At 56.8% G+C, this 23055-nt stretch overlaps 1 protein-coding gene across 20 annotated transcripts in view; it reads left to right on the top strand.

Annotated features, from left to right (window-relative positions):
* The window catches only part of BIN1 (bridging integrator 1), a 55083-nt gene that overhangs the window by 15384 nt on the left and 16644 nt on the right, over positions 1 to 23055 (top strand). For 8 of the 20 annotated variants that reach the window (XM_082691087.1, XM_082691101.1, XM_082691103.1 and 5 more), the window contains exons 2-7: positions 11753 to 11833; positions 17999 to 18053; positions 18312 to 18406; positions 18755 to 18850; positions 19706 to 19813; positions 20623 to 20715. In XM_082691087.1, coding sequence (XP_082547213.1) covers positions 11753 to 11833; positions 17999 to 18053; positions 18312 to 18406; positions 18755 to 18850; positions 19706 to 19813; positions 20623 to 20715 — 528 coding nt within the window. Of the gene's footprint in view, positions 1 to 6290; positions 6367 to 11752; positions 11834 to 17998; positions 18054 to 18311; positions 18407 to 18754; positions 18851 to 19705; positions 19814 to 20622; positions 20716 to 23055 lie in introns of those variants that run through there. The other 12 variants (XM_082691097.1, XM_082691096.1, XM_082691094.1 and 9 more) reach the window with 6 other exon arrangements.

Raw genomic sequence — 23055 nt, forward strand, 5'->3', positions numbered from 1 at the left:
TCTCTGGACCTCTGGACAGTGGACTGTCTCCCAGCCTCCATGCCAGGAATGTCAAGCACATTAAGGCTGCTAGTGGGGGCTGCCACTGCTTGTAGCTGATGTTTAGTTTCCATGGGATCTACCATTTTGCCTTCTTATTGCCAAAGAGGGGCAGGGTAAGGGGGTGGCTTGCAGGACCTCTGCAGAGCTGTGGGGTGGAGGAGGCTGCTGTGGGGAGGTGGGGTGGATTAGTGTTTGCCGTCCACCAGGAGTGTCATGCTCAAGCCTGGGTGAGTCACGGGGAGCAGGTGCGCTTGGTGGCAGGCACCATGGAAGGCATGTGTGGACCGGGGGTGAGTGGGTGGGGCAGGGTGGGGACTAGGTGGGAGAGGCTGCTTGAACTTTCTGGCTTGGGTATAAGGAATCCCAGGTCAAGTTACGGGCGAAGGAATAGAAAGGAAATCAGCTACCACTTTGGGCTGGGCCCTCTTATCTACTCAGTCAAACTTAATCCTCCCTTGTCTTGCTCCCTGTTTACTGATGAGGCTCAGGGCTCAGAAAGGGGTACTCCCTGCCCAGCGTTGCAGAGCCTGGGCCTGCTCCCTGAATCTTCTGCTGTGGGGCTTCTCACACCAGAAGAAGTTCTGAGCGGGAGATGTTCCTCCCTCTCTCCCCTTCCCCTGCAGCTGTCCAGACTAGACACGCTGAGCTGGACGTCCCAGACAGGAGTGCCTGAGGGGGAAGTGGACAGGGAATGGGGGTTCAGGAGCCCAATGGTGCGTTCTGCCCTGGCTGCCCTGGGGTCTTAGCTGTTGTGTCCCCACTGCCCTGCCCTCCCCGACATCTCTGGGCACCTCAGACTCACCATGTCCCTATCTTGGGTAATGACTCCTCCTTCCCTTTGTCGCTCAGACCCTGGAGTCTCCTTCATTTCTCTTGGTCATCCCATATTCAGCCACTGCTCACATTTCCTGCCTTTGCCAAACCTGGCATTTCCTGCCTGTGGCTCCATCTGGGTCATTGAGGACACCTCTAAATGGGCTCCCTGCTTCACCCTGCTCTTGGGTCTGTCCCCAACAGCAGCCTTAGTGTTCTAGCACTGTGGGTCAGAGCAGAGCTCCCCAGGGCTTCCTATTTCCATGCAGAGCTTCAAAGCAGAGGCCTCCAGCTAAGGCCCTGTGGTCTGGCCCTGGCTGTTAGGGTAGTTTGTGCAGTGGTGAGAGCACGTGGCCTCTGGGACCAGGCTTGGGGTTTGGATTCCCGCCACCCTGCTGACTGGCTCTGTGACCTTGGGGAGATTTTAAAGCCGTGCCTCAGTTTCTTCATCTGCAAAGTGGGGGATCCTACTACTATTCCCATGTGAGGATTCCGGGAGATTGATAGGTAAATTGTGTGGAGTGCTCAGCTCAGCTCAGCTCAGCATAGCATTTTAGGACTTCTTCCTCCTTCACCCACCTTCTTACCTTCTCTTTGCACTGACCTTGCTCTTCCCACCTCAGGGCCTTTGCACTTGTTTGTACTCTGTTTGGCCTGCTTTGTCTCCTTCATCAGGTCTCAACTGTCACTTCTCTGAGCTGCTTCCTAAGAACCTTGCCTCACTTCCCTTGCCTCACTCTTTCTGTGCACTGCTTTGTTTTTGTTTAGAGACTTGTATTATCACCAGTCATGCCTTCTCTCAAGTATTGGCTTAGGGATCTTGCTTTGCTCCCTGCAGAACAGAGCCAGGGAGGCTGGGGGAGGGTGTCCAAGATGAGCCTCCGCTACAGCTCTCCCAGTCCAGGAGGCCACATCCCAGAGTCCAGGAGTAGGGGCTGCTCACTGTGGGCTGTATGTGAGGGTCAAAATCCAGTGGGATCTCCTGAGAAGAGAGCAGCTTGAGCCCTCCTGGAAAGTTGGTAAAAAGTTCCTTTCTCCCCCTGGAGTGTGGATGGGAGGAGTGGAGGGCTCTTTGGGGAGGTCTGGACAGTTGGGTGGTTTCTGATTGTGGAAGGGGGTGGCCTGCCTCCATCTGGGTGGTTCTGGCCCTTCCAGAAGAACTATTGACTTGGAAGCCTGATTTTGCTATTGACTAGGGATGGACTCAATCTGGTGGGTGGTCCCCGAGGGGAGGGGAGGGGAGGGGAGCCTGTCCCCAGCCAGGGCCCCTCCAGCACTCCCTTGGGGCTCCAGTGCTTCTTTTAGCCTAAACTTCCTTTCACCTGACTTTGCCCTGAGATCCCAGGCTTTGAGCCCCAGTCTCCTCATCTGTGGAACACCTCCCTCTTCTCACAGATGTGGGGAACTCCTGTAAGCCTTTTAGACGCCTTTGGATGGGTGACTGCTGCTGTTTTATGTCTTCCACCTCAACTACCCTAGCTCAGCTGGGCCCTCTGGGCTCTCCTTAACCCCTTCCCCATCCTGACATGGGCCTCTGCTGCCTCTGCTCCCCTATGCTCTGTTGTGGGCTGTTCCGGTCTCCCCCGCCCCATTGCACCGTAGCTTCCCCTGGGCTCTGGGTGGCTCTACCCTGGCCACTGGCCATAGGCTTATCTGCTGAACAGGCTGGAATTTCCCCTCCCAGGAGAGAGGGGAGGAGGGTGGTTTTCAGCTGCAGGCACCTGGAGAGGGAGCCTTCTCTTCCATCTGGAGAGGTGGGTATGGAGGAAGAGCAGACCCCAGTCCCTCACCTGTCTCCGGTGTTAGGCTTCCAGCCCTGGGACTGAAGGATTGATGGACAGACAACTGACATGGGCCACGGAGCTCTCTGCACTCTGGCTTTTGACCAACCAGTCACATTTCAAGGCATTGTGGTGGGACTGATATCCGTGAGGGCAAAGTGTTTATATATTCAGTTAGGGTTGTAAAAGAGAGAACCAAACATCACTCTTCACTCTCACCAGTATTTCGTAAAGGAAAGGGAAAATCAATAAAAGAGGAAGGAGGTAATTTTAGAGTGACCATCTCCCAAGCAAGGCTAGTCACTCTTTGTAGACTGGTGTCAGGGAACAATGACTTCAGAATACAAGGACTTCTTAAAAGAAACAGATTACCAAGCCGAGATGAGGGGAGGAGCTTCCTGGGTTGGGAGAGGGGCAGGGGTGTGGCCAGCCCAGCCCAGCCCAACCTCAGTGGGCTAGTGGGAACCTGGAAATGTTTTTCTAGTTTTGTATTTCATGGCAAAAATCTTTGCAAACTTTGCATTCTGCTACACAATCTGTCTATCTGTGTTGGTTATGTCACAAAAGGGCCTTTTTTTTTTTTTTTTTTAAATAAAGGGTGAGAGTTGGGGGCAGAGGGAATAAGGAGAGGCTCAACGCCTGGCCCATGCAGAGCTTGATCTCACAGCCCTGAGGTCAGGATTTAAGCCAAAATCAAGAGTCAGATGCTTAACCAACTGAGCCACCCAGGTGCTCCTTCAAAAGTGCTTTCTTTGCCAGTTAAATTTTTGGAATGCTGCAAGATGGAATAGCAGCAAGATGAATCTTTTGTAGTAAACCCTAAGTGTGCTGCCTGTGACTGTTGGACATCTGTGCAGTCCTTACTGGAGAATTACAAGTTGAATTTGGGCTTTGGAGTCCATTGGGTCTGGGGCCTGGCTCTGCCACTTATTAACTAAGTGACCTCTCTGAGCCTCAGTTCCTTCATCTGTAAAATGGGATGACAGTCCCCACCTCAGGATGTTCAGTAAGCCCAGTGAAAGCGGGTGTCAGAGGTGATGGGCCTCCCTCAAGGTGGGTCCTTGAACCCAGCTTGCTGGGGTCACGCCTTGTAGTGTGATCTTTGTGGAGCTCAGGAGGAGGGCTGTTGCAGTGCCCACAGCTGGAGCCTGCGGGGAGCCCCGCTGGGCTGGGATCTGATGGTGAGGGGACCCCTCCAGAGCGGGAGGTGGGCAGGCATCTCTTTTCCCCTGGGAGGAAGGCAGGATGCCAGATTCTAGTCCCTAGAGCCAGCCTCCCTTGCCACCACCTTGCAGCCAGCCTGGGGAAATGGTGGTCCTAGGATGGGGGTGCAGTGAGACCAAGAGAAGGGACTAGGGCCCCTTGGCCAGGCTTGTCTTTTGGGGGCAGAAATGTGTGCGTGTGCTTGAGTGTGTGTGTGTGTGTGTTTGGGGTAAGGAGAGGGAGCTGGAGTCTTTAGGGTCTCTCTCCTCCCTGAGACCCACCTGCCTGGAGCTGCTGGGTCCTTCCCTGGCCTAGACCCCAGCTCTTGTGCTCTCTGGGCTCCTGCTGGTTTCCCTTTCTCTGGTTTTCTCTCCATTTCCCCTTCCTCATTTTGGCTTCTTCTTACACAGCGTCTCCTGGTCTCTCCTCTGCTTTTTTCCTGCCTCTGTGGCCTCCTTGTGGTTCCCGCTGCCTTCCTGCTGTGCCTGGGGGCGACTGAAGGGCCCCATCAGGAAGTGTGTGTGAGCGTGTGTGCGCAGACAACGTGGGCGAGCATCAGCACGTGAACACGAGGGTAGTAGGTGTGCCTGCCGCCTGTGCCTGGGAGCCTGCGAGTGTGCAGCCGGGTGCTGCGTGGGGGGCCTCGGTGCTGGGGAGCATTCTCCTGGGGATGGAATCCTGCTCCTGGCTCTTGCCCAAGGCTCGTGTTTCAACATTTACCTTTCTTCAAAAGTCTCTGAGCCTCTGGGAAGTTGTAAGGGAAAGCCTGATGTGTGGCCAGCCTGGGGCTGCCAGAGGGCTAAGGAGTTTTACTGGCCAGGGACACTCTGCCGTGTGTTGGATTTGCTTTCTGAGACCCTGGGCTCTGCTCCCAGGCAGGAGCCTCAGTGATTTCTCCCTACTGCTGGTCGAAGCAGGGCTGGAGTGGGGCCAGACTCCTTCCCAGAAAGGTCAGGCCCCTCATTCTCCCCTCCTCTCCTTGGCACACCCGAAAGGCACAGCAGGCCTGGGGCTGCTCAATGGCAAACTGGTCACTGGGAGACCCTCAGCCTTTGGGGGAAGCACAGCTGCTTGCTCTGAAGGCAAAGCTGACTGACTGCTTCGTGAGTGAGTTCATGGGGCTCTCTGGAAGGAGGGGGCAGACTTTGCTGGGGCTGGATGCTAGAAGGGAAGACGCAGCTACTTCCTTGTGCCCAGGAGAAAGGACCCAGGAGTCAGGAGCCCTGGCTCTAGCCTTGGCCAGGCACCAGGCTACTTCGGCACTCTTTGCCTCTATCTTCTTTCTCATTAAGTGAGAATGCCAGGCTCTCCCTTTGGAAGAAGGGGCCAGGGAAGGAGGGCAGCATAGCAGGGTTCAGCGAGGCTGGTGGGGTATTCCCAGGCCAGATTCACCTGTTGGAGCCAATTGCCTCTGCCATCACACCCCCCTCCCTGACTCAATCACTGGCCAGAGAAGCCCATGGACTGTGTGGCCTCAGCGGGGACACAGTGATGGACCTAGAGGTCTAGGTCGTTTGCCACAGCAGATGAGATCTGAGCCACACTTGTTCACGGCCACTGAAAAGCCACAGAGTCCTGGCTTTGCTCCTTCTTAGCCATGTGGCCTTATTACTTAATGTCTCAGCCTTACTTTTCTTATCTCTAAGGTTCGGGGAAAGAATGTGTAGCTCAGGAAATGGCCTGAAGATTAAATAAGATACTCAGGAGCAAGGATACCCAATAGCAATGAACACACCTGCTCCTGAAGACAGCCAGGGCTCCTTGGAGAAATGGCTCATTCTGGAGTCATCTGCAGTGTGTCAGTGAGGCATGTGCAAAGTGTTTGGCTTGGGGACCTACCTTCTTCCTCTCCTGTGCTCTCTTGTGGGTGCTGCTGGGGTCCTGCCCAGATCCTGGGTTGCCAGAGGGTCTCAGAGGAGCATGGCCACAGGCTCTCACCACTAGTGTCAGAGTCCGTCACGTGGGTCAAGGGCCCCTGCAGCATAGGAGCAGGAGGAATGGGGCTGGCTCTCTGGGGCCACAGAGCTCCCCAGCCTTGCCTGGCCCACCCCTGCTGTGTGTGGCAGAGGTGGTGCAGAAGGAGGCAGCCAGAGCTGACCACAGAGAGAAAGCCCGGGGTGACAGGGAGTGAGCCAGAAACCCAGAGGCCCCTTGGGGAGAGGGGGCAGAGTATGCCAAACTGACATGTTTGCCTGGGGAGGGGGCAGCTGTGGCTTTTCCCCTCTTGGGGTGTCTTCCTCAGAATAGGGCCTGGCTGTGTGTGCTGAGTGCTCTGTGGGAAAATCTGGCCTTATACCTGCCTGCCCCCTGTGTGTCGGTCTGTGTGTCCTGCCTGTTTGGGAGCCTCTCTGTGTGAGGTGTGAGGACGTGCATCCTGTTGCTGTGGTCCCCCCGGACCGCAAGCTCTCCTGGGAGGAAGCAGTGAGGTGGTGACGCCCAGCCCCCTGGGTACAGCTCACTTCTCCACCAACCCCGACAGAGGCAGCCACTGGGCAGGCGCCAGGAGGAGATGATGAGGAAGATGAAGGTCTGGCGGGGTCTCAGCAGCTGGGTGGCGGGTCCTTGGAGGGGAGCCAGATGAGGCCTCTCCCCACTGTGTATGTGTGAGGGTTGGGGTTCTGGGGACACTGGGGTAAGGTGTGGGTGGGTCCCCACCCTCTTTGGCTGTATGAGATGCCTCTGTAGCAGCCATGACAAGGTGTGCCGTAGATGCTGGAGGTGCCCCCAGCCTTTCTTTCTGGCCCAGAGCCTGGGGACCAGGGCTGATTGGGAACATGGGCCCTGCCTCCCTGGGGTTTCCCTCCTAGGCCCCTGGACTTGGTGCTTCTCTCTAGCCTTGGGTTAGAGAGCACTTATTCCTGCCCTATGCCATGCCATTCAGATGTGAATGTGTGTCCTCTCAGTGCAGGAGAACTCAGTTCCTCTCTGGAGGAAGGAGGGCTTAGAGCCCCCGGGAGGGGACTGTCCCGAGTTCAGGGCTCCAAGCAGGGCCACCCACCATCAGCCCAGGGGATGAGGGCCTGCGGACATGCTCACCTATACTGTATCTGCTGGGCTGGAGTGGCTTGTGCCCGGTGAGGCCTATGGGGTGCCCCTCCTCAAGTTTTGGGGGCCAGGAGCAGCAGAGAAGCTCAGAGCTTACTCCCTTCTGTAAGACCTTAGGCTGTGTGTCCTGACTGATCTGTACTCCCCTGCCATCTGTCACACGGAGGTGAAGACACTCAACTATAGGAGGGGGCGCTTGGCGACTATAATGTGCTTTGCTCAGGGCTTGGTGAGAATTGAGTGATCAACTGCTCCTAGTTCAAACCAGCCTGGTCCCCAGGGGCTTTCCTGTTCTTCTGGGGTTGGTGGTCATGTAAGCATGGCTGTGCAGAGACACAGGTGTCTTGTCCCAGGGGCCATTTGCTGGCTGGGAGGAGGAGAGGTGAGGGTTTGGCAGGACGCCCCATGCTGGCTGTGGGAGTGGGATGCTCTGGGCTGTGAGAAAGGTCAAATCACAGAGGCTGGGAGAGGGGTACCTCCTTCCTCCGAAGCTCCCCCTGAGCCCTGGTGTGCCTCCTCCACTGCTCAGAGAGGGGCTGCTGGTGCTGGGTCATGGCCCAGGCTCAGTGAGGTGGGAGCGTGGATGCTCTCAGAAGGAGGTTTGTTTCTGCCACCGGCTGCTCGTCTCTGCCCTGCCCTGCATGGTCCCTTTGGGGGCCACCTGGGCTCCACTGCCTTCTGGCTGGGGTGAGGACGTGCTGAGAAGAGGTGGCCCTGATGAGGCTTTCTGGACTGCTGGCCGTTTGGGCTGCTGAACCGTCTCTATGCCCCCGCCCTGGGCTAACACTGAGGTGTGGCAGGGCCTGTGCACCTGTCCTCTGTCCCATAATCAGAAAGGCTCCCCTTTATTTTATTGCAAAGGCAGACATAGTGTGAAAGGGTGTGACATAGTGTGTGACAAGTGTGAAAGTGTGACACCAGAGTGTCTGGGGCTCTCCCCCTACATAACCCTCGGCAGGCAGTGGAAATCCTGTCTCTCTGCCTCCAGACCTTCCTGCCCACCGACTCCTGCTCCAGGCCTTCCTGCCCACCGACTCCTGTTCATCCCTTGTAACCGCCTTGGTTGTCCTGCATTCCCTGAGTCCCTGGGAGCAGGCCCCTCTGGACACCCAGAGTCCCCCTGCTGCTCTCAGTGGTCTGCATGTGAGCTTGGCACAAGAGCCAAGAGGCCCCACTAACTGCGTGCTGAATGGATAGAGCTCTGGTGCTGCTGAGGCCCACGGCCACGGTCGGGAGGGGACGGGCTGTGGTCATGGTCTGGGGCTTGACAGCAGCTGATCAGAAAGGCCTCTTACCCGGTGGCTGGGCCGTGGTAGGAGTTCCAGTTACAGCGGTTGGAAAAAATGGAAGCTGGTAGCGGGAGTTTGTGGGATTTTACTGGACCGAGTTTTGTCCTGGTCTCTCTTCCGAGGCAGGCATGTCCAGCTTGTTTTTAGTCAGTTCAGCAGCGCCTTGAGGTTGGGTACCCAGGCTGCGTCATCTGTTAAATGGAGGTGGGTGCAGTGAGGATTAATGAGGCCAAGGCCAACACGCACTCACCGGCTTTTTCTCAAGCCTTGGCCACAGAGGTTAAGCTGTTAGCCTGAGGTCGTGCACAGTGGGGAGCCGGGCCACCTTCCTGTGCCGATCACTCCCCCGCACCCTGGCTCTTCAGGCCTGGGACTCCTTGGCGCTGGCCCATGTCACCCTAGACCAGACCTCAGACTGATGGAAGTGCCCCCTCTAACCCTAGTTCTAAGGGTGACCTTTGGCTTTCTGTCCGTGTGTCAGGCCAAGTACTTTACACAGCCTTCCCTTTTGCACGAGGATACTTCGCCTGAGAGATGGGATGTTTTGTTCAAGGTCTTGACTCTGTCCTCAAAGCTCACAGCTTAGATTAGCCAGCAGCCACCAAGAGCAAGTTCTGGGTTTGCCCTGTCCCCAGCCCTCTGCAGGAGCTGGGGACATGGAAAGGACTGGACACCGTCTCTGACCTCAGACTCTTCATGGGCCGGGACACAGCCAGAGGCAGACACTTGGGCACATGGCGCAGCAGTGAGGGGAGTAGGTCCTTGGCCCTAAGTGGTACCGGAAGTGTTGGGGAGAGAGGGGGCGGGGGCAGCTTCACGGAGGTGTCATCTGAGCCAAGTTTTGAAGGATGATAGGAGTTTGCTATCCATCCTGGAGGAAGGTTGGTGTCAGGCCTGCCCCCCCCCCCCCACCCCGTTGTGTGAAAGCAGCTCTGAAGGCCCGGTGAGAGACTGGTTACTTGAGTGTGCCACACACAGAGATACACTTTACAGACATGAGCCTTAAGGTGGGTGCTCATGTTCTCTTTATTTCCCAGACAATGCCCTTGAGGCTCAGAGAAAGTCCCTTTTCTCAGTGGTCTTCTCACCGCCTGGCCTGCTTGCTGTGGCTGGCGTGAAGACCTGTCTGGTGCAAGACCTATATCCTGGCTGGGGAGCTGGGGCCAGGTGTGCATGTGTGTGTGAGGTTCTGAGGGCTTGGGGCCCTCAGGCGCTCTGGTGGTAGGACTGGGACTAGGGACCTTTGGCCGACTGAGTACATCTCCTCAGGGAGAAGAGAGATAGGGAGTGGAGAGGGCCACCTTCCCAGTCCTCCTGTCTTGAGGGCCGACCTGGCCTTGACCAAGCTTCCTGGGAGCTTTGTGCTCATTTCAGTGACCTCTGTTGACTTCTAGAAGTTCTTTCCCACCTGGTGTTCCATTTCTGTCTTTGGAGGTGGTGGGGCCTAGGGGCTCGTGTCTGATGGGGGGTGAGTCACTCAAGCTCCGTGCAGAGAGGCCAGGCGCTTCCACAGCTCCACCCCATTTCCATGGGACCATCTGGGTATGGTTGCCAAGGGGGAGGTGGCGGGGGCCCGTGGCTGGTGGGAAGTGCTGATTTTCTTGGTCATGGTTGTTTTGTTTTGCTTTTTGCCTCTCACCTCAGTGTCAGCCTTTGGCCTACAGCTGCACTTGCCCAATAAACTGTGTTGTGACCATTACAGCACAAAGCTGTAGGCGGGCTGCTCTCCCATGCCTATTCCTACTCCTCCTGCTGCCCATATCCTCCCTCACCATCCTCTGTGGCTTCTGGTCACCTCAAGTTATTTGAAACTCCCTGGTAACATACCTTACATCTCTCTGGTCTCCCCGCCTTTGCTGCATGCTCTCTCCCTGCCATCTGAGCAGCTGCCACTTCCCCCAGGAAGCCTTCTCTGATTGTCCAGGCTATATGGCTATCCACCCAGGCTCCTGCAGTGCCACACGCTGCCCTCTCTCTGGCTGGATCCATGTCTGATTAGCATCTGCTCCCATAGCAGTGGTGCTCATGGCTGTGCACAGAGCAGGCGCTTGGTGATGTGCTAAATGTACACACCGAGAGAAGGTCTGAGAGCCGATGGGCCTGGCTGTGGCCCCCAAGCCTGCTGGAGATGGTGCAGCATGGCAGCCTGGGCCATCCTACAGCCAGTCAGGGCTGGGAAGGGTCCAGGCTCTGTTCTGGGACAGAGCATCCCTTGGTCCAGGCCGCAGTTTTCACCTCCGCCTGCCCCGCCCCCCCACTGCCACCCTTCCTTCTCTCCCTTTCTTTCTTCTTTCTTTCTAAAAAAGATTTTATTTATTTATTTGAGAAAGGGAGAGAATGAACAGCAGGGAGCGGTGGAGGGAGAGGGAGAAGCAGATGTCCTGCTGAGCAGGGAGCTGGGTGCCAGGCTGGACCCCAGGACCCTGAGATCAAGACCTGAGCTGAAGGCGGACACTTGACTGACTGAGCCGCCCAGGCTCTCTTCTCCTTCTTTTTGGGCTTTGGCCACTGCCTCTGCTGAGCATCTCAGTGTTGTCCTTCTGCTTCCTGTGGAGGTGCTGTGAGTGGGGGTCTCTGTCTCCATTGTGGTCTCTGCTGTCCTCTCTTCCTGCAAACCTGCCCCATCTCTGCCTCAGCTTCCCCTTTCTGCAGCCTTTCTGTCCTCTTTCTCTTTCCCTGCCCTCTCCTCCCCTGTTGCCCTTACCCCTTCTTCCCTCCACCCCTCTGTCTCTCTCATGATACTTCCTCTCAGGCTCCTGATCTAGCTCCTCCTTTTTCTAGGTCTTTCCCCCTTTTCTGGTCTTGGGTCTCTCTGCCTCTCCCCACCTCTCTCCCCACATCTGCCCTCCCCTCCTGCCCTCCCCACACAGCTGAGAAAGCACAGTTGTGACTCATCAGAAGAGTCTGCCTCTGAGATGTCTAGATGGGAGTAGAGCGGGTGGCTGTGAGCTATATGTGTGTGTGCATGTGTGTGTGAATGTAGGTGTGTTAGTGTGAGTGTGAGTACCACGAGTAGGCCCAGGGTGGCCTGCTGGCTTGTAGAGAAGGGAGCAGCGTGGCTAGAGCAGGTCCCATCTGAAAATCTAGTCAGATTGCGAGCTGGCTCCTACTGATACAAACAGCCTGACCCCTGGCCACCCCTCGCTGCCCTCTGTGTCCTGGGGCTCAGGGCTGCTCTGCTCCTCCCTCTGGTATTCAAGAGTCTTGGGACCAGGAAATGGAGTCATGTGGGGAGGTGTGGTGTGAGATAGCAGGGAGGGGTACCTGACCCCTCAAGCTGTCTTTAAGAGTGTCCCCCTCCTCCTGGTTTCAGTCATTCCGACAAGCCTGACCTAAGCTCCTCCTCTTGGCCGATAGAGGATGGGGAGGTCTCAAGACTTGATGGACTGAGTGGCTTTTGAGGATCACAGCAGCCACAAGACCTTCTGATGGTCCCAGTGCCCTGGGCTGTGTGATGCTGGCTGTGGGCCTCCAGGACGTTGGCTGGGTTGGGAAGTCATCTGTGGTGTTGGTGACTGGGCGCTTTTGGTTTGGCCACCCGCTTTCCTATGGTAACTCTTTCTCCTGCTGCCTTGGCAGGTCCTCCAGAAACTGGGAAAGGCGGATGAGACAAAGGATGAGCAGTTTGAACAGTGTGTCCAGAATTTCAACAAGCAGCTGGTGAGTGTGGGTGACCTTTTGCCTTAAGGGGCAAGGTCTTTTGCCTTCGGGACCTTTTGCCTTAGCTTGTGCAAAGTAAAAGTGAGGCTGCCAGGTAAAAAATGTCAAGAGCTGAGTTTGTGGAGTGAGAGAGCTGGGAGAAGGGGCCAGTGTGGGCTGGCAAGGTCATGGAAGACTTCCTGGAAGAGGGAATACTGGCTTAGGGTGTGGACCAAGGGAAATAGGAGGGAGAGTTGGGGGGTATACTGTAGGGCTTTGATACGGCGTACGGGGTGGATTGGTGAGAGGGTGGGAGGGTTTGGGTTGGAGCGGGCAGTAGATTTTGGCCAAACTCTGGAAAACCTCGAATGTCAAGGCAAGTGGGAGCTAAAGAAGCTTCTTGTGAGGAAAGTGGCATTTGTGGGAGCAGAGCAGACAGGATCTGGTTGGAGCACTTGCTGAGCATGGCCTCTGGATGCCTCCCAGTAGCCCTGTAAGGTATCTAGTATCATCATTCCCCTTTTATAGATGAAGCAGTTGAGGCTCAGAGAAGGTGGGTAATTTGCCCAGGGTCATCCTGCTTTGGGAGTGGATTTAGAGCCATGTTTGTTTGGTTCCAAAGACTACAATGGCCCCTTACCAGCTCCTTTAGATAGTTAAGAGACCAGTGACAGGAGGGGCTGAATCAGGTGGGCAGCCTGGGAGCCGTGGTTAGATATCAGAGAGGATTTCCTGACTGAAGGACCCTGAATACCTTAATAGGGATGCCCCTGAAAACTTTTCCTTCACATCTACTAAATCTAAAATTAGCCACTCCCCGTCCCGCCGGCCTCGCCACGACCCTGAGATCAAGACCTGAGCTGAGATCAAGACTCAGATGCTTAACGAGCTGGGCCACTCAGGTGCCCCTAGAATTAGCCACTTCTGTGGCTGTATCTGAAGATATAGAAGAGGGGAATGAGATGACCCTGGTGATTCTGCCCTCTCTGGGAAGGATCTGGTGGCAGGAAGTGAGGGAGAGCTGGGCCACGGCCCTGTGGCTTCTGCAGGCCAGCCCTCAGTGAGTAACAGATGGGGATGGAGCAAGCAGGGGCCACAAGGAATGGGCATGGGGGGTGGGGTCATCCTCTAAGCTGTGCTAGGAAAAGGGCCAAATAGGCCCAGATTTGGGGCTGGGAAGGACCAGGTTCTCCCTGCTCCTTGTTCATGCCTGAGGCCTCTGAAAGCACTGAAGGTGCCCACCGATGCCTCTGCAGCTGGAATGGAACCTGGGAGAGGGGGCCTTCTTTGGAGAACTTTGACAGTCCCCTCACTGGCCAGGAGCTGGGAGCTGGGGAGCATGCTGGGAGAGTGTGGGGCATGCTGGGAAAGGGCCAGAGGGCATGCTGGGGGAGGGCTGGGGAGTGTGCTGGGAGAGAGTGGGGGGCATGCTGGCAGAGGGCTAGGAGGGGTACGCTGGGAGACGGGGTGGGGGGGTATGCTAGGAGAGGCCCCAGGGCGGTATGCTGGGAGAGAGTAGGGGGCAAGCTGGGTGAGAGTGAGGGGCATGCTGGGAGACAGTAAGGGGCAAGCTGGGAGAGTGCCGGGTCTGGGCAGATACCTGATGGAAGAGAGGGGTTTGGAGAGCAGCTGGGACAATCTCCAGGGCCAAGCCCACCCTTGCCTGCCAGTGGAGCTCACTGAGAGTCTCTTTAGAGCAGGGGTGGGAGCCCTTAAGGCTGCTTGTCCCCCAGGCCACAAATGGGAGGAGTTTCAAGGCCCAGGTATGTGCCATGTCAGAGCCATCTATGGGCCCTGTGCCCTTGTGTGTCCTGTTCCTTGGGCTTCGGTTTTGTTACCTGCAAAATGGAGGCTTAGACAAGCAAGGCCTGATGTCTTTGCTTCTGGTTCTTTCTGCTGAAAGCCCCTGTGGTAGGTCCCCTGATCAGCTGGCTTCCTCAGGCTGTGTGGGATGCTCTGAAAGTCCTTTAGGGAATCACTGTTTCTAGATCCCTGTTGTGCATGAGGTACTGCTTGTGTGTCACAGACCCGAACCTTGTGTTCTTGAGGCCGGTGCTGATACTCTCTTCATAGAGTAGGCACTTGAAGCTCAGCAGGGTTAAGCGACTCTTCCAAGGACACACAACGCATGGTGTCTAGATCTGTCCACTCTCAGTTTCCCTCTCTGGTGCTGAGCCCCGGTCCTGAGCCCTGGGCTGGGGAGAGAGATTGGGGCAGCTCCTGATCTGGGTGGGGGGTGATGGGGCTGCCTCATGAGCAGGACTGTTTGGCAGAAGGTGAGCAACGTACGCATCTGGGAGCTGAGGTTCCGCGGGGTCTGGCCCCAGTGCAGGGACCAGAGCGTTACTCCCTGCTTTCATCCCTCAGAGTCACCCCTGCTGGGCCCCAGCTCTGGATGAGGAGTCACTCTGATTCTGGGCAGAGCCACCAGGGAGTGAGGCCAGCACTAAAGACAGTTAGTGCTGGTGGTCCCCTGGAGGTGGACACGTAGTGGTCACTTGAGCTGGGGCTCTGTCTGCCTTTAGGTCAGGTGGGGTGGCTGGCTTTTCAGGGGCCAAGTAAGAGTGGGCAGATTTGAGGTCTCACTTGAGACTTGGGGTAGCATTGTCTTGGGGGTTAAGACAACCATGTGATTCTGGATTTGATGGGTGTGTGGGCGAGGCTGGGTCCCCGGGCTTGGGAGACCCTGGGGAAGATGGGGTGGACGTTGAGCATGGGGAGTCTGCAAGCTGAGTGTTCTCCTGCTCTTTTATTTGTGAAGACCACATACAGTGTGCTAGCTGGGGACTGGGATGGCAGGGAATGTGGCCTTTAAGGAAGCAAATCTGTTACCCCTTCCTATAGGTGCCCTACGTGAGGCCGTAGATCGCTGGCTCTCACGAGAGGCAGGTTTCATAGTCCTTCCTGGGTGTACTCAGTACCAGTCTTGGCACTTCTGCCCTCTGTCCCTGCACGGAGAAACAGAGCTTGGCCCACTCAGAGGGATGGCTCCTGGGAAGGCCTGAGTAGGACCTGAGCTGGGGGGCTGTGGAGCGAGGGGGAGTGGACCAGGCTCTGCCTCCTGGGACCACCTGTAGCTTGCACGCAGGGGCTCATTATTGCTGTTGGCTTATCTGTTGCCGAGGTGGGGCCAGGTCGACTCCTTCTTGTTCTCAGGGCCCACTGTGGTTGAAGGGGGGGTCCCGGGCTATTGTGTGAAGATCCTCTGGGATTGACCGCGAGGGCACAAGTCAGCTGGAGCCAGAGGGAGTCCTGCAGGAGGGATGTCCTTTCCCCCTAGACTCCCTGGGAAGATGAGGGCTTGCGTCTTCAGACCCCTGGTGGGGGCTGGTGTCAGGGGAGGCAGGGGAGCACCCTTTGAAGGGAGGTATAGCAGGGATGTGGGGTGTGGCCAAGTCACCCCCGTGGAGCTACGCTAGGTGTTGGTACTGGGTTGTGGTGTCCTTCCAGACTCCGAGTCCAGAGGCAGGAGAGCAGGCTGAAGGGATCGTGCTCCAGAATTTTATTGCTCCCTCAGCTGCTCTGCAAGGAGTATGTTAAAGCCCCAGGGACCTCCAGAGAGCTGTTTCTCAGGTGTCTTATGTGGGGGGGCCAAGGGAGCCAGTTTGGAAGCAAACACACAGGTTCTGCATTGGCCTGCTGGGCACTGCCCTGCAGGAGGCAGCTGCCTGGGGGAGGGCTGGGCCTCGTCCTGGGCACTGACTGGGCTGAGGGGCCCAGCTGCAGCTGGCACATGTGAGGCAGAGCTCTGGGGGTGGCTCCTTGCACATCTGTGCCCAGTGTGCCTGATCACAGCATGGCCTTGTTTGGGAAGCACAAGGGGCCCTGGTACGGCCTGAGGCACTGGGCAAGCAGAGCAGCCCGCCCCTGGGGAGACCCCTTCCTTGGGGTGCAGAGGAGACAGGCTGTCGCAAGATGATGAGGAGGGGAGGGAGATGATGGTAGCTTGTCAGGAAGAAAAACCGAGTCTGTAAGATTCTGGGGCATCAGATGAATGCAATAGCCTCGAGTCAGAAGCACGTTTGAATCCTCATTTCTGTCCCTGAAGCATCAAGAGTGGGATGGGCCCTTCCCCATTCCTGGTCCCATAGGGCCCACATCTGATCCCTGATGGAATTCCAGAGAGGTTTCAGTGCTGTGGACTGGCCCTTGTTTCTTCCTTTATCTTTAATCAGCAGGCCACAAGCTCTGAAGTTACTCAGAATTATGGGGGGCTAGGGTTCTAGAGGCTAGTCTGTGGTCTGTGGGGATTGACGGAATTTTGGAGAGGGTTTTTCTTTTCCTTTTCACCACCCCTTGTCCCCCCCCCCCCGCCCCCGTACCACCCCCCTGCCGCCACATTGTACATCTTATGTGCCGCCCTGGAACCGTCCCTGCACGAAACCTCTCTGTCTTCTGGAAGCCTTCATCATAATAAGCAGGCCGCTGCCTTTGGGGCCTGAGTGCCCAGGCTGTGGGGTTACTCACTGGTTCTACCAGTCTGCGTAGCACTGGGCAGGTCACCGAACCTCTCAGCTCCCTCAGTGGTCAGGCAGGGACAATGATGCTATGGAGACGAGTACAGGGCAAGAGCCAGCCCCACTGGACCACTGCTGTGTGACACTCGGAGGACACCAGGAGAGGAAGAGCAGGGCCTGCCTATGAGGAGGGAGAGCCTCTTCCCAGGGGGTGGGGAGGCAGGTGCAGGAGAGGTTTGAGGGTGCCTAGGGTGTGCCCAGGAGGCTGTTATGCCCCTGCTTGCCATGGAGACCACCTTTCACCTCCTGTAGAGGCACCACAGGCCAGGAGGGGGACTGTGGCATCTTGCCGGGTCTGTGTCTGCCTAGTGCTCTACCAGGGCAGGGGGTTTGCTGAGATGTGAGAGCCTCAGGCAGGGACACTCCAGGAGGGTGCTCTTCCCCTGCAGAAGCCAGCCTCTGGCACTGCTGTCCTTGGCCCTGCAGAAGCCCTCTCTCCTCCTGTCCCCCCACTGCCCCATATCACCATCCTCAGCATAAGGCCCATCTCCTGCAGTGGGCTTTCAAGGCTAGGGGCCTGGCCTGGCTCACTTGTGCTCTTCTTCCGGAGCATGCATCAGCCTGTGGTCTGCCAGGCAGGGGTCATTCATCCCAGCTAACAGAGGAAGAGACTGAGGCTCAGAGAGGTTTGGTCACTTGCTTAGGGCTATATGTCCAGTGACAGCCAGAGTTGGGTGGGTCTTCATAACCTCAAAACCAGTGTGCTCTTTCCCCCTTTGTACATGACTTCTGGAAGCTCCAGCATCTCACTCTTGGTGCTCCCATACCTCATCTGTTAGCTCAGCCTTTCCCCCCCTCTCTCACCTGGGGCTCAGTTTTGCTGAGCTCAGTTTTGTGTGGAATTGATAATCCAGAGGAACTAGAGGCTTTGCCTATGGGTGTGTTGTCTCTGCTTGTCCTGCTGTCTCAGCAAGTCCCTGGGGCTGCCTCCCCAGCTCAGGGCCTTCCCTGTCTGGCCCAGTCCCCTGGCCAATCTTTTCCTCTTACATCCCATATCCTCCCTTGGCTGGGCCAGTGTCCTGAGAGTCATGGGCATGACCCCCACCCCCCATTCTTTGCAGCCTGGCTAAGCCATTCCCTTCCACCTTCTAGAGTCTACCTCTAGGGCCATCCTCCGTCCCTGGCATGAGACAGTGGGAGCCTGCTGGCCTAAGCTTTTGGGGCAGGGTGTTGGGTGTTCCACTCCCCTGTTCTGTGCTCATTGGTCCCCTGGTCTGTGGTTGTCGAGGGCACGCCTGGGACATACGCCAGTCCCACTATACATGGGTGCTGTGTCATTTGTATCATTCAGCCTGTGCCTTATTTGGGGTGGCAGGGTCTCCACTTTCCTGCCTTCCTTACAGGACTGAGAAGATTACCCGGTAGAGATAGGTGCTGCCAAACCAGGAGGAATATCCCATGGTGCTCAGGGCTCCAAGGCAGGGGTGGGGATGAGGAGCATGGGAGAGGAATGAGCTGCTGTGCTCGGAGGGGTGCCCTGGGCCAGGTTGTGCCCAGGAACTATGCACAGGTCTTGTCTTCTCCAGTCCTGCCAGTGACCCGATGAGGACAGCTGATCTGGGGTCATCATCTGCAGCCTGCATTTCTCCACATGGGAGTGTAGGAAGAACAGGGTCAGGCACAGCGTGTGCCCCAGGCCCTCACCCTGGCCTTATCTTTCTCTTTGCAGACTGAGGGCACTCGACTGCAGAAGGATCTCCGGACCTACCTGGCCTCAGTCAAGGGTAAGGGGCAGGAGAGGACCTGGTCTGAGTAGATGGGCTTCGTGGGACACTGAGGGGCCTTTGCCACATGAAGCTGATGGGGGTAGAGCTGGGACGGGGACCAGGGTTTGTGGTGGAGGGGTAAGTGCTGGCAGTGGGGACCCACATACTTCCTGGGCCTTCAGAATTAGGGGCAAGGGCGACCCTCTGTGTCCCGCCCCAGCCCCTGTCTTCGTCCCCCCATGGCCCTGGCTGCAGCATGGCCCTTCTGCCCCACAGCCATGCACGAGGCCTCCAAGAAACTGAATGAATGTCTGCAGGAGGTGTACGAGCCCGACTGGCCTGGCAGGGATGAAGCCAACAAGATAGCTGAGGTGAGCGTGAGGCACCTCCGTCCTTCCCAAAGAGCCCTCTGGTTTCAGCCCTAGACCCATCCCGCCCTGCCTGATGCTCAGGGCAAGCCCTTCTGGTCTTCGGGCATTCACATGCTGTGTGCCCTTGGGCAAATCACCTCCCCTCCCCGACCCTCCCAGCTCTGGGCTTATCTGTTCCTTACAGTGGCCCTGGAAGAGGCTGTTGGGCAGGAGTTATTACCCCCATTTTACCTGAGGTTCTGAGAAGCTTCTGGGCTGTGAACCCCAGGTCTCTGGGAGGAGAGAGTGGGGGACTGGGCATGGCCCAGCTCCCCTGGCCATATTCTTATGAGCCCTCATCTCCTTCAGAACAATGACCTCCTCTGGCTGGATTACCACCAGAAGCTGGTGGACCAGGCGCTGCTGACTATGGACACATACCTGGGCCAGTTCCCTGACATCAAGGTGAGAGGCACCCTTTGTAGGTCTGTCCTGCTCTGGCCGGGTAGCCTGTGCAGGGGAGGCAGGCACTGAGGTGACCCTGCCCTGAAGGCAGGCACCTCTCTCACCAGGCAATTCATCCTTCCCTCTGAGGCCAGCCCACCGGCCCCCAGACCTGGGCGTTTCTGAGCTGAGGCCTTTGGGTCTCCAGACTATGGGAAGAGACCCTATGATGCACATATGTCTGTTTGACCATGTCATTGTGGAGCAACTATAAGGTTGTAGGAAGTATATAAGGGGAGGTGAGGCCTGAGCACGGGTGCCTAATACGTACCCTCCACTGTGGCCGTTGGGCCCTGGGTGGAAGCAGAGGTGTTGAGGCCATTTGGTGATGGTTGTGCTAGACCTGATCCCCTGGGGGTTGGGCTTCATGTTGGCCCCCATGGCACCCAGTGCAGATGCCTTGGGCTCCTCAAGATGCCTTATGGGGAGGGCAGGAGGGAGGCAGTGGTGCTAGCCTGGGAGTAGAGAAGCCTGGGGTCCGGCAGAGAGGAGGCTTGTTGACACATGGCTGGCTGGTGGGTACTGGCAAAAGTATCTGGATATTGAAGGCAGTGGTTTGACCTCTGGATAAGGACGGTCATAGGCTGCCTTGAAGGGGTGAGCTCTTTGCCTCCAGAAATGTTGGAGCAAGCGAGTCAAGCATGCATTAGATGCACTTTTGAGCTTGGGATCGATTGCCCTGCACCTTTCGGCTCCATCCAGTTCCCAGTGCCCACAGCCCAGTTTCTCTGAGCCCAGCCTGGGTCAGCATCCTAGTGTGGGTGCCAGGCCCTGTTCAGCAACCCTCCCCCCACCCAACCGCTGTCTGTCCTCCAGTCACGTATTGCCAAGCGCGGGCGGAAGCTGGTGGACTATGACAGTGCCCGGCACCATTACGAGTCCCTCCAAACCGCCAAAAAGAAGGATGAAGCCAAAATTGCCAAGGTAAGGGCTGGAGGGCAGGGCTGGGGGAGAATCTAGAGGGGGGTACCCAAGTACCCTGGAGGGGCCTTCTTCCTGGGCCGTATTCACCTCACCCCTTTGCACTGTTGGGTCTCACTGCTCCCCTGGAGCAGGAATCATCCCCCCATTCACAGATGGGTTTACAGCTGGTGACTAGTCCCAGGTAGTGAGTGTGGTGGGGGATGCTGCTGGGCCCACGGCAGGTGAGGGAAAAACGCTTATGAGCACCTGGGAGAGGGCCCACCCTGCCCATCCTGTGGTGCTTGCCCTGGGCCCTGGGCCCTCTGCCCTGCTCTGAAGCCACTTTCCAGGATGAGAACAGGCCTGGCTTGGGTTTCACTGGAGCGGCCCCTCCCGACCTGGCGTGCTTTGAGTGGAATTCTGTCATGGGAGCCGACTGACCCTGTCTCCGCTGGAACAAGCCTGAGGGCACAGGGCTCGAGCTGGTCACACTGTCCACAAGTGAGGGGCTGAGGGTGGATCCCCCTCCCCAGTCCACCCTGGGGCAGGAACAAGCTTGCTGAGCCCCTGCTAACGATTCTCACATTTTGCTTTGCAGTTGGAGTTCACCCCTTTCTCTGCCCCTTCCCCAGGGCTCCCCTTAATTCTTTTAGCCTCAAGGGATCTTACCTGCTGGGGGGCTGGACCCCTGGAGGGGTGGCCGGCTTGTCTGTCACGGCATTTGGGACGTTTGGACTTGGTGTTTAATATCTGTGTCTTTGTTTCTCTCTCCCCATCTCCCTCCTGTTTCTCCACTCTCCTTTGCCTTGACCTCCCCTCCCCACCCCCAGCCTGTCTCGCTGCTTGAGAAAGCTGCCCCCCAGTGGTGCCAAGGCAAACTGCAGGCTCATCTCGTAGCTCAAACTAACCTGCTCCGAAATCAGGTGACACTGGCTTCTAACCTTGCACGTGCTGGCGCCTTCTGGTCTGTTGTCCTGTCCTTGGCGCTGGGCGCCTGTCTTGCGCTGCCCAGGGCGGGGGAGGGCTCAGTCACTCTCCTGGGTTGGGGGTCAGGGCCGTTTTCAAATGCCTCTACAGAGAGAGCACCTGATTTAGATGAGACCTGAGGTCAAGTGTGGCGGGGGTCGGGGGTTTGCTGAGAGCGGCTTGGGGCTCTGGTTAACCTGCTTTGGGCCCCAGTCTATTGCTTCGTGCCCAGGTCTCTGGTAGTCCTGGGACTTTGTGAAATCCTAGCCTCTGGGAACACAGGAAAGCCTCTGAGCCATTTGTCCTCCCTGAGGTCTCCTGTCCTGACATGTATGATTTTTTGAGCCTCATAAAAGCTGGAAGCTATCCAGAATTTACCAAAGAGACAAATATGTCCGGAGAGGCAAAATCCCCAGCTCAAAGGGACCCTTGGGACCTGTGGACCCTCATGATGCTCCTGGATGGGGAGCCCTGGCAGGGCTCTTCAAGTGTGGCTGGGATGCTGAGACCTGGGGCCTAAATGGTCTGCCCGTTAGGAGTTCCATGAAGGGCAAACTATGCACCACAGTGGTTCTGGTGGGCTTCTTGGAGGAGGGTCTTTGTACAAAACTCCTGACTGGTCCTAATACTCTGACAGTACTTCACTCTTCTTAGCCCTCTGTCCTTGGGATGGGCTGGGGTCTGGGTGAGCTCATTGTGTCCGAGGACCACTATATACACCCTAGGAGAGGTTGCCTCATGGTTTCCTCTCCAGTGAAACTGACAGGACTCCAATACCCCTTCATGGTCCTGAGGTGGGGATGGGTCATGGAGCCCTGACCCACAAGGTTGGGTTTCTCTTTGGGCAGCTGCCCCATGTTTTCTGGGCCATTTCCTGATTTCATCATCTTCAACCCACATGTGTTGAATGCCTGTGATGTGGAGAGCTCTGGGCTCAGCATGGGATCACGGCCCAATTTCTTACCTGACTTGCTGCCTGATTTCTTTTAGGCCAAAGTTATGGGCTGACTTTGGAGTTGGTGACAGTCCCACCCTGAGGCTGGGGTAACCTGGATCTCCACAGTCTGGGGGAGATGGTCCATGGGAAGTGGAGAAGAGTTGGGGCTGGAGCACCAGCCTGACCTGTAGAGTTCAGGACTTCTGGCTGGAGGGAGAAGGGGCCACTGACCCAGTGCCAGGGTGTCTGCATAATTTTCCCTGAAATGGGTTTTGTGGGAGACCAGGTGAAAATTTTTGTTGTCCCTGAGAAACAGGGACAGAAGGGGCTTGGGGGTAGTGCCTATGGTTTGATTTGGGACTCCTGAGATGGGTGTGGATGGGGGATCCTGCTGGGAGGGCCCCACACCCCTACCTCAGGGGAGCCACTAGGGAGGCTAACACACATGATCTCATTTTTGGATGTTGGACTGCAGATGTTTGGCCTTTCGGCCAAATTGGCTTTTCCATTTGGACCCAATTTTTATTTGAGCATATCCTCTTTCTGCCCCCACCCTGCCTTATGCCTGGCTGGAAGCAGGGGGGCTTTCCGAGTTCCCATGGGCAGCTGGCTGGCTGTGAGCTGGGGTACTGGGGTCCTGAGACTGTCCTGTTGGTTAACCTGACTTTGGGGAGGGAGTGTGACCTGATGAAGCTGTGCTCTCTCAAGCTGACCAGCACCATTTACCCTGTGGGCTCATTCTGAGCTGCTCTCCACACTGGCCACAGTCCCCTCAAACCTGCCTGCAGGACCCCGGTGCCCTGCAGTCTGGTCAGTGGCCTGTTGTGGCTGCTCCATGTGTCCACCTGCATCTAGTTGCACCGTTGCGGCTGCAAAGCCTCCCCAACAATGGACAGCTCTCCCCCAACTTCCTGCCACCCCAAGTGCTTCTGAAACAGCCCGAATATGAGGAATGAGACCCAAAGGGAATAACAGACACAGGCCCTGAGTTCCAGGAACACTAAAATAGAGGCACCCTGTTCTTTGTAGCATCGCTGGGTGTGTGAATAGGGTTTGGGCTCCCCACGTGGGCTGCTGTGCCACTGTCATCATCATTGTCATGGATGTTCATCTGAGGCGTTATGACCAGCATTTGGGGAGGTGGCTGAATCCTCATGTTGAGGTGGTCTCTGGGGGTACGGGAGCCAGACCAAGGCAGGTTCCTGGGGAACACGGGCCTTGAGTCAGACCCTCGGCAGCTGGGTCGGAGGGGTGTGTGACAGTGCCGGCACTGGTTACCCCTGTGGGAGTCATTCGTTCTAGGGGTTATAGACTCATGTTAGTGGCCTCCAGTCAGGTACCAGGATGCCCGTGGGGTAAG

This window comes from Mustela nivalis, assembly GCF_964662115.1.
Source record: "Mustela nivalis genome assembly, chromosome: 11".
NCBI classification, from domain to species: Eukaryota; Metazoa; Chordata; class Mammalia; order Carnivora; family Mustelidae; genus Mustela; species Mustela nivalis.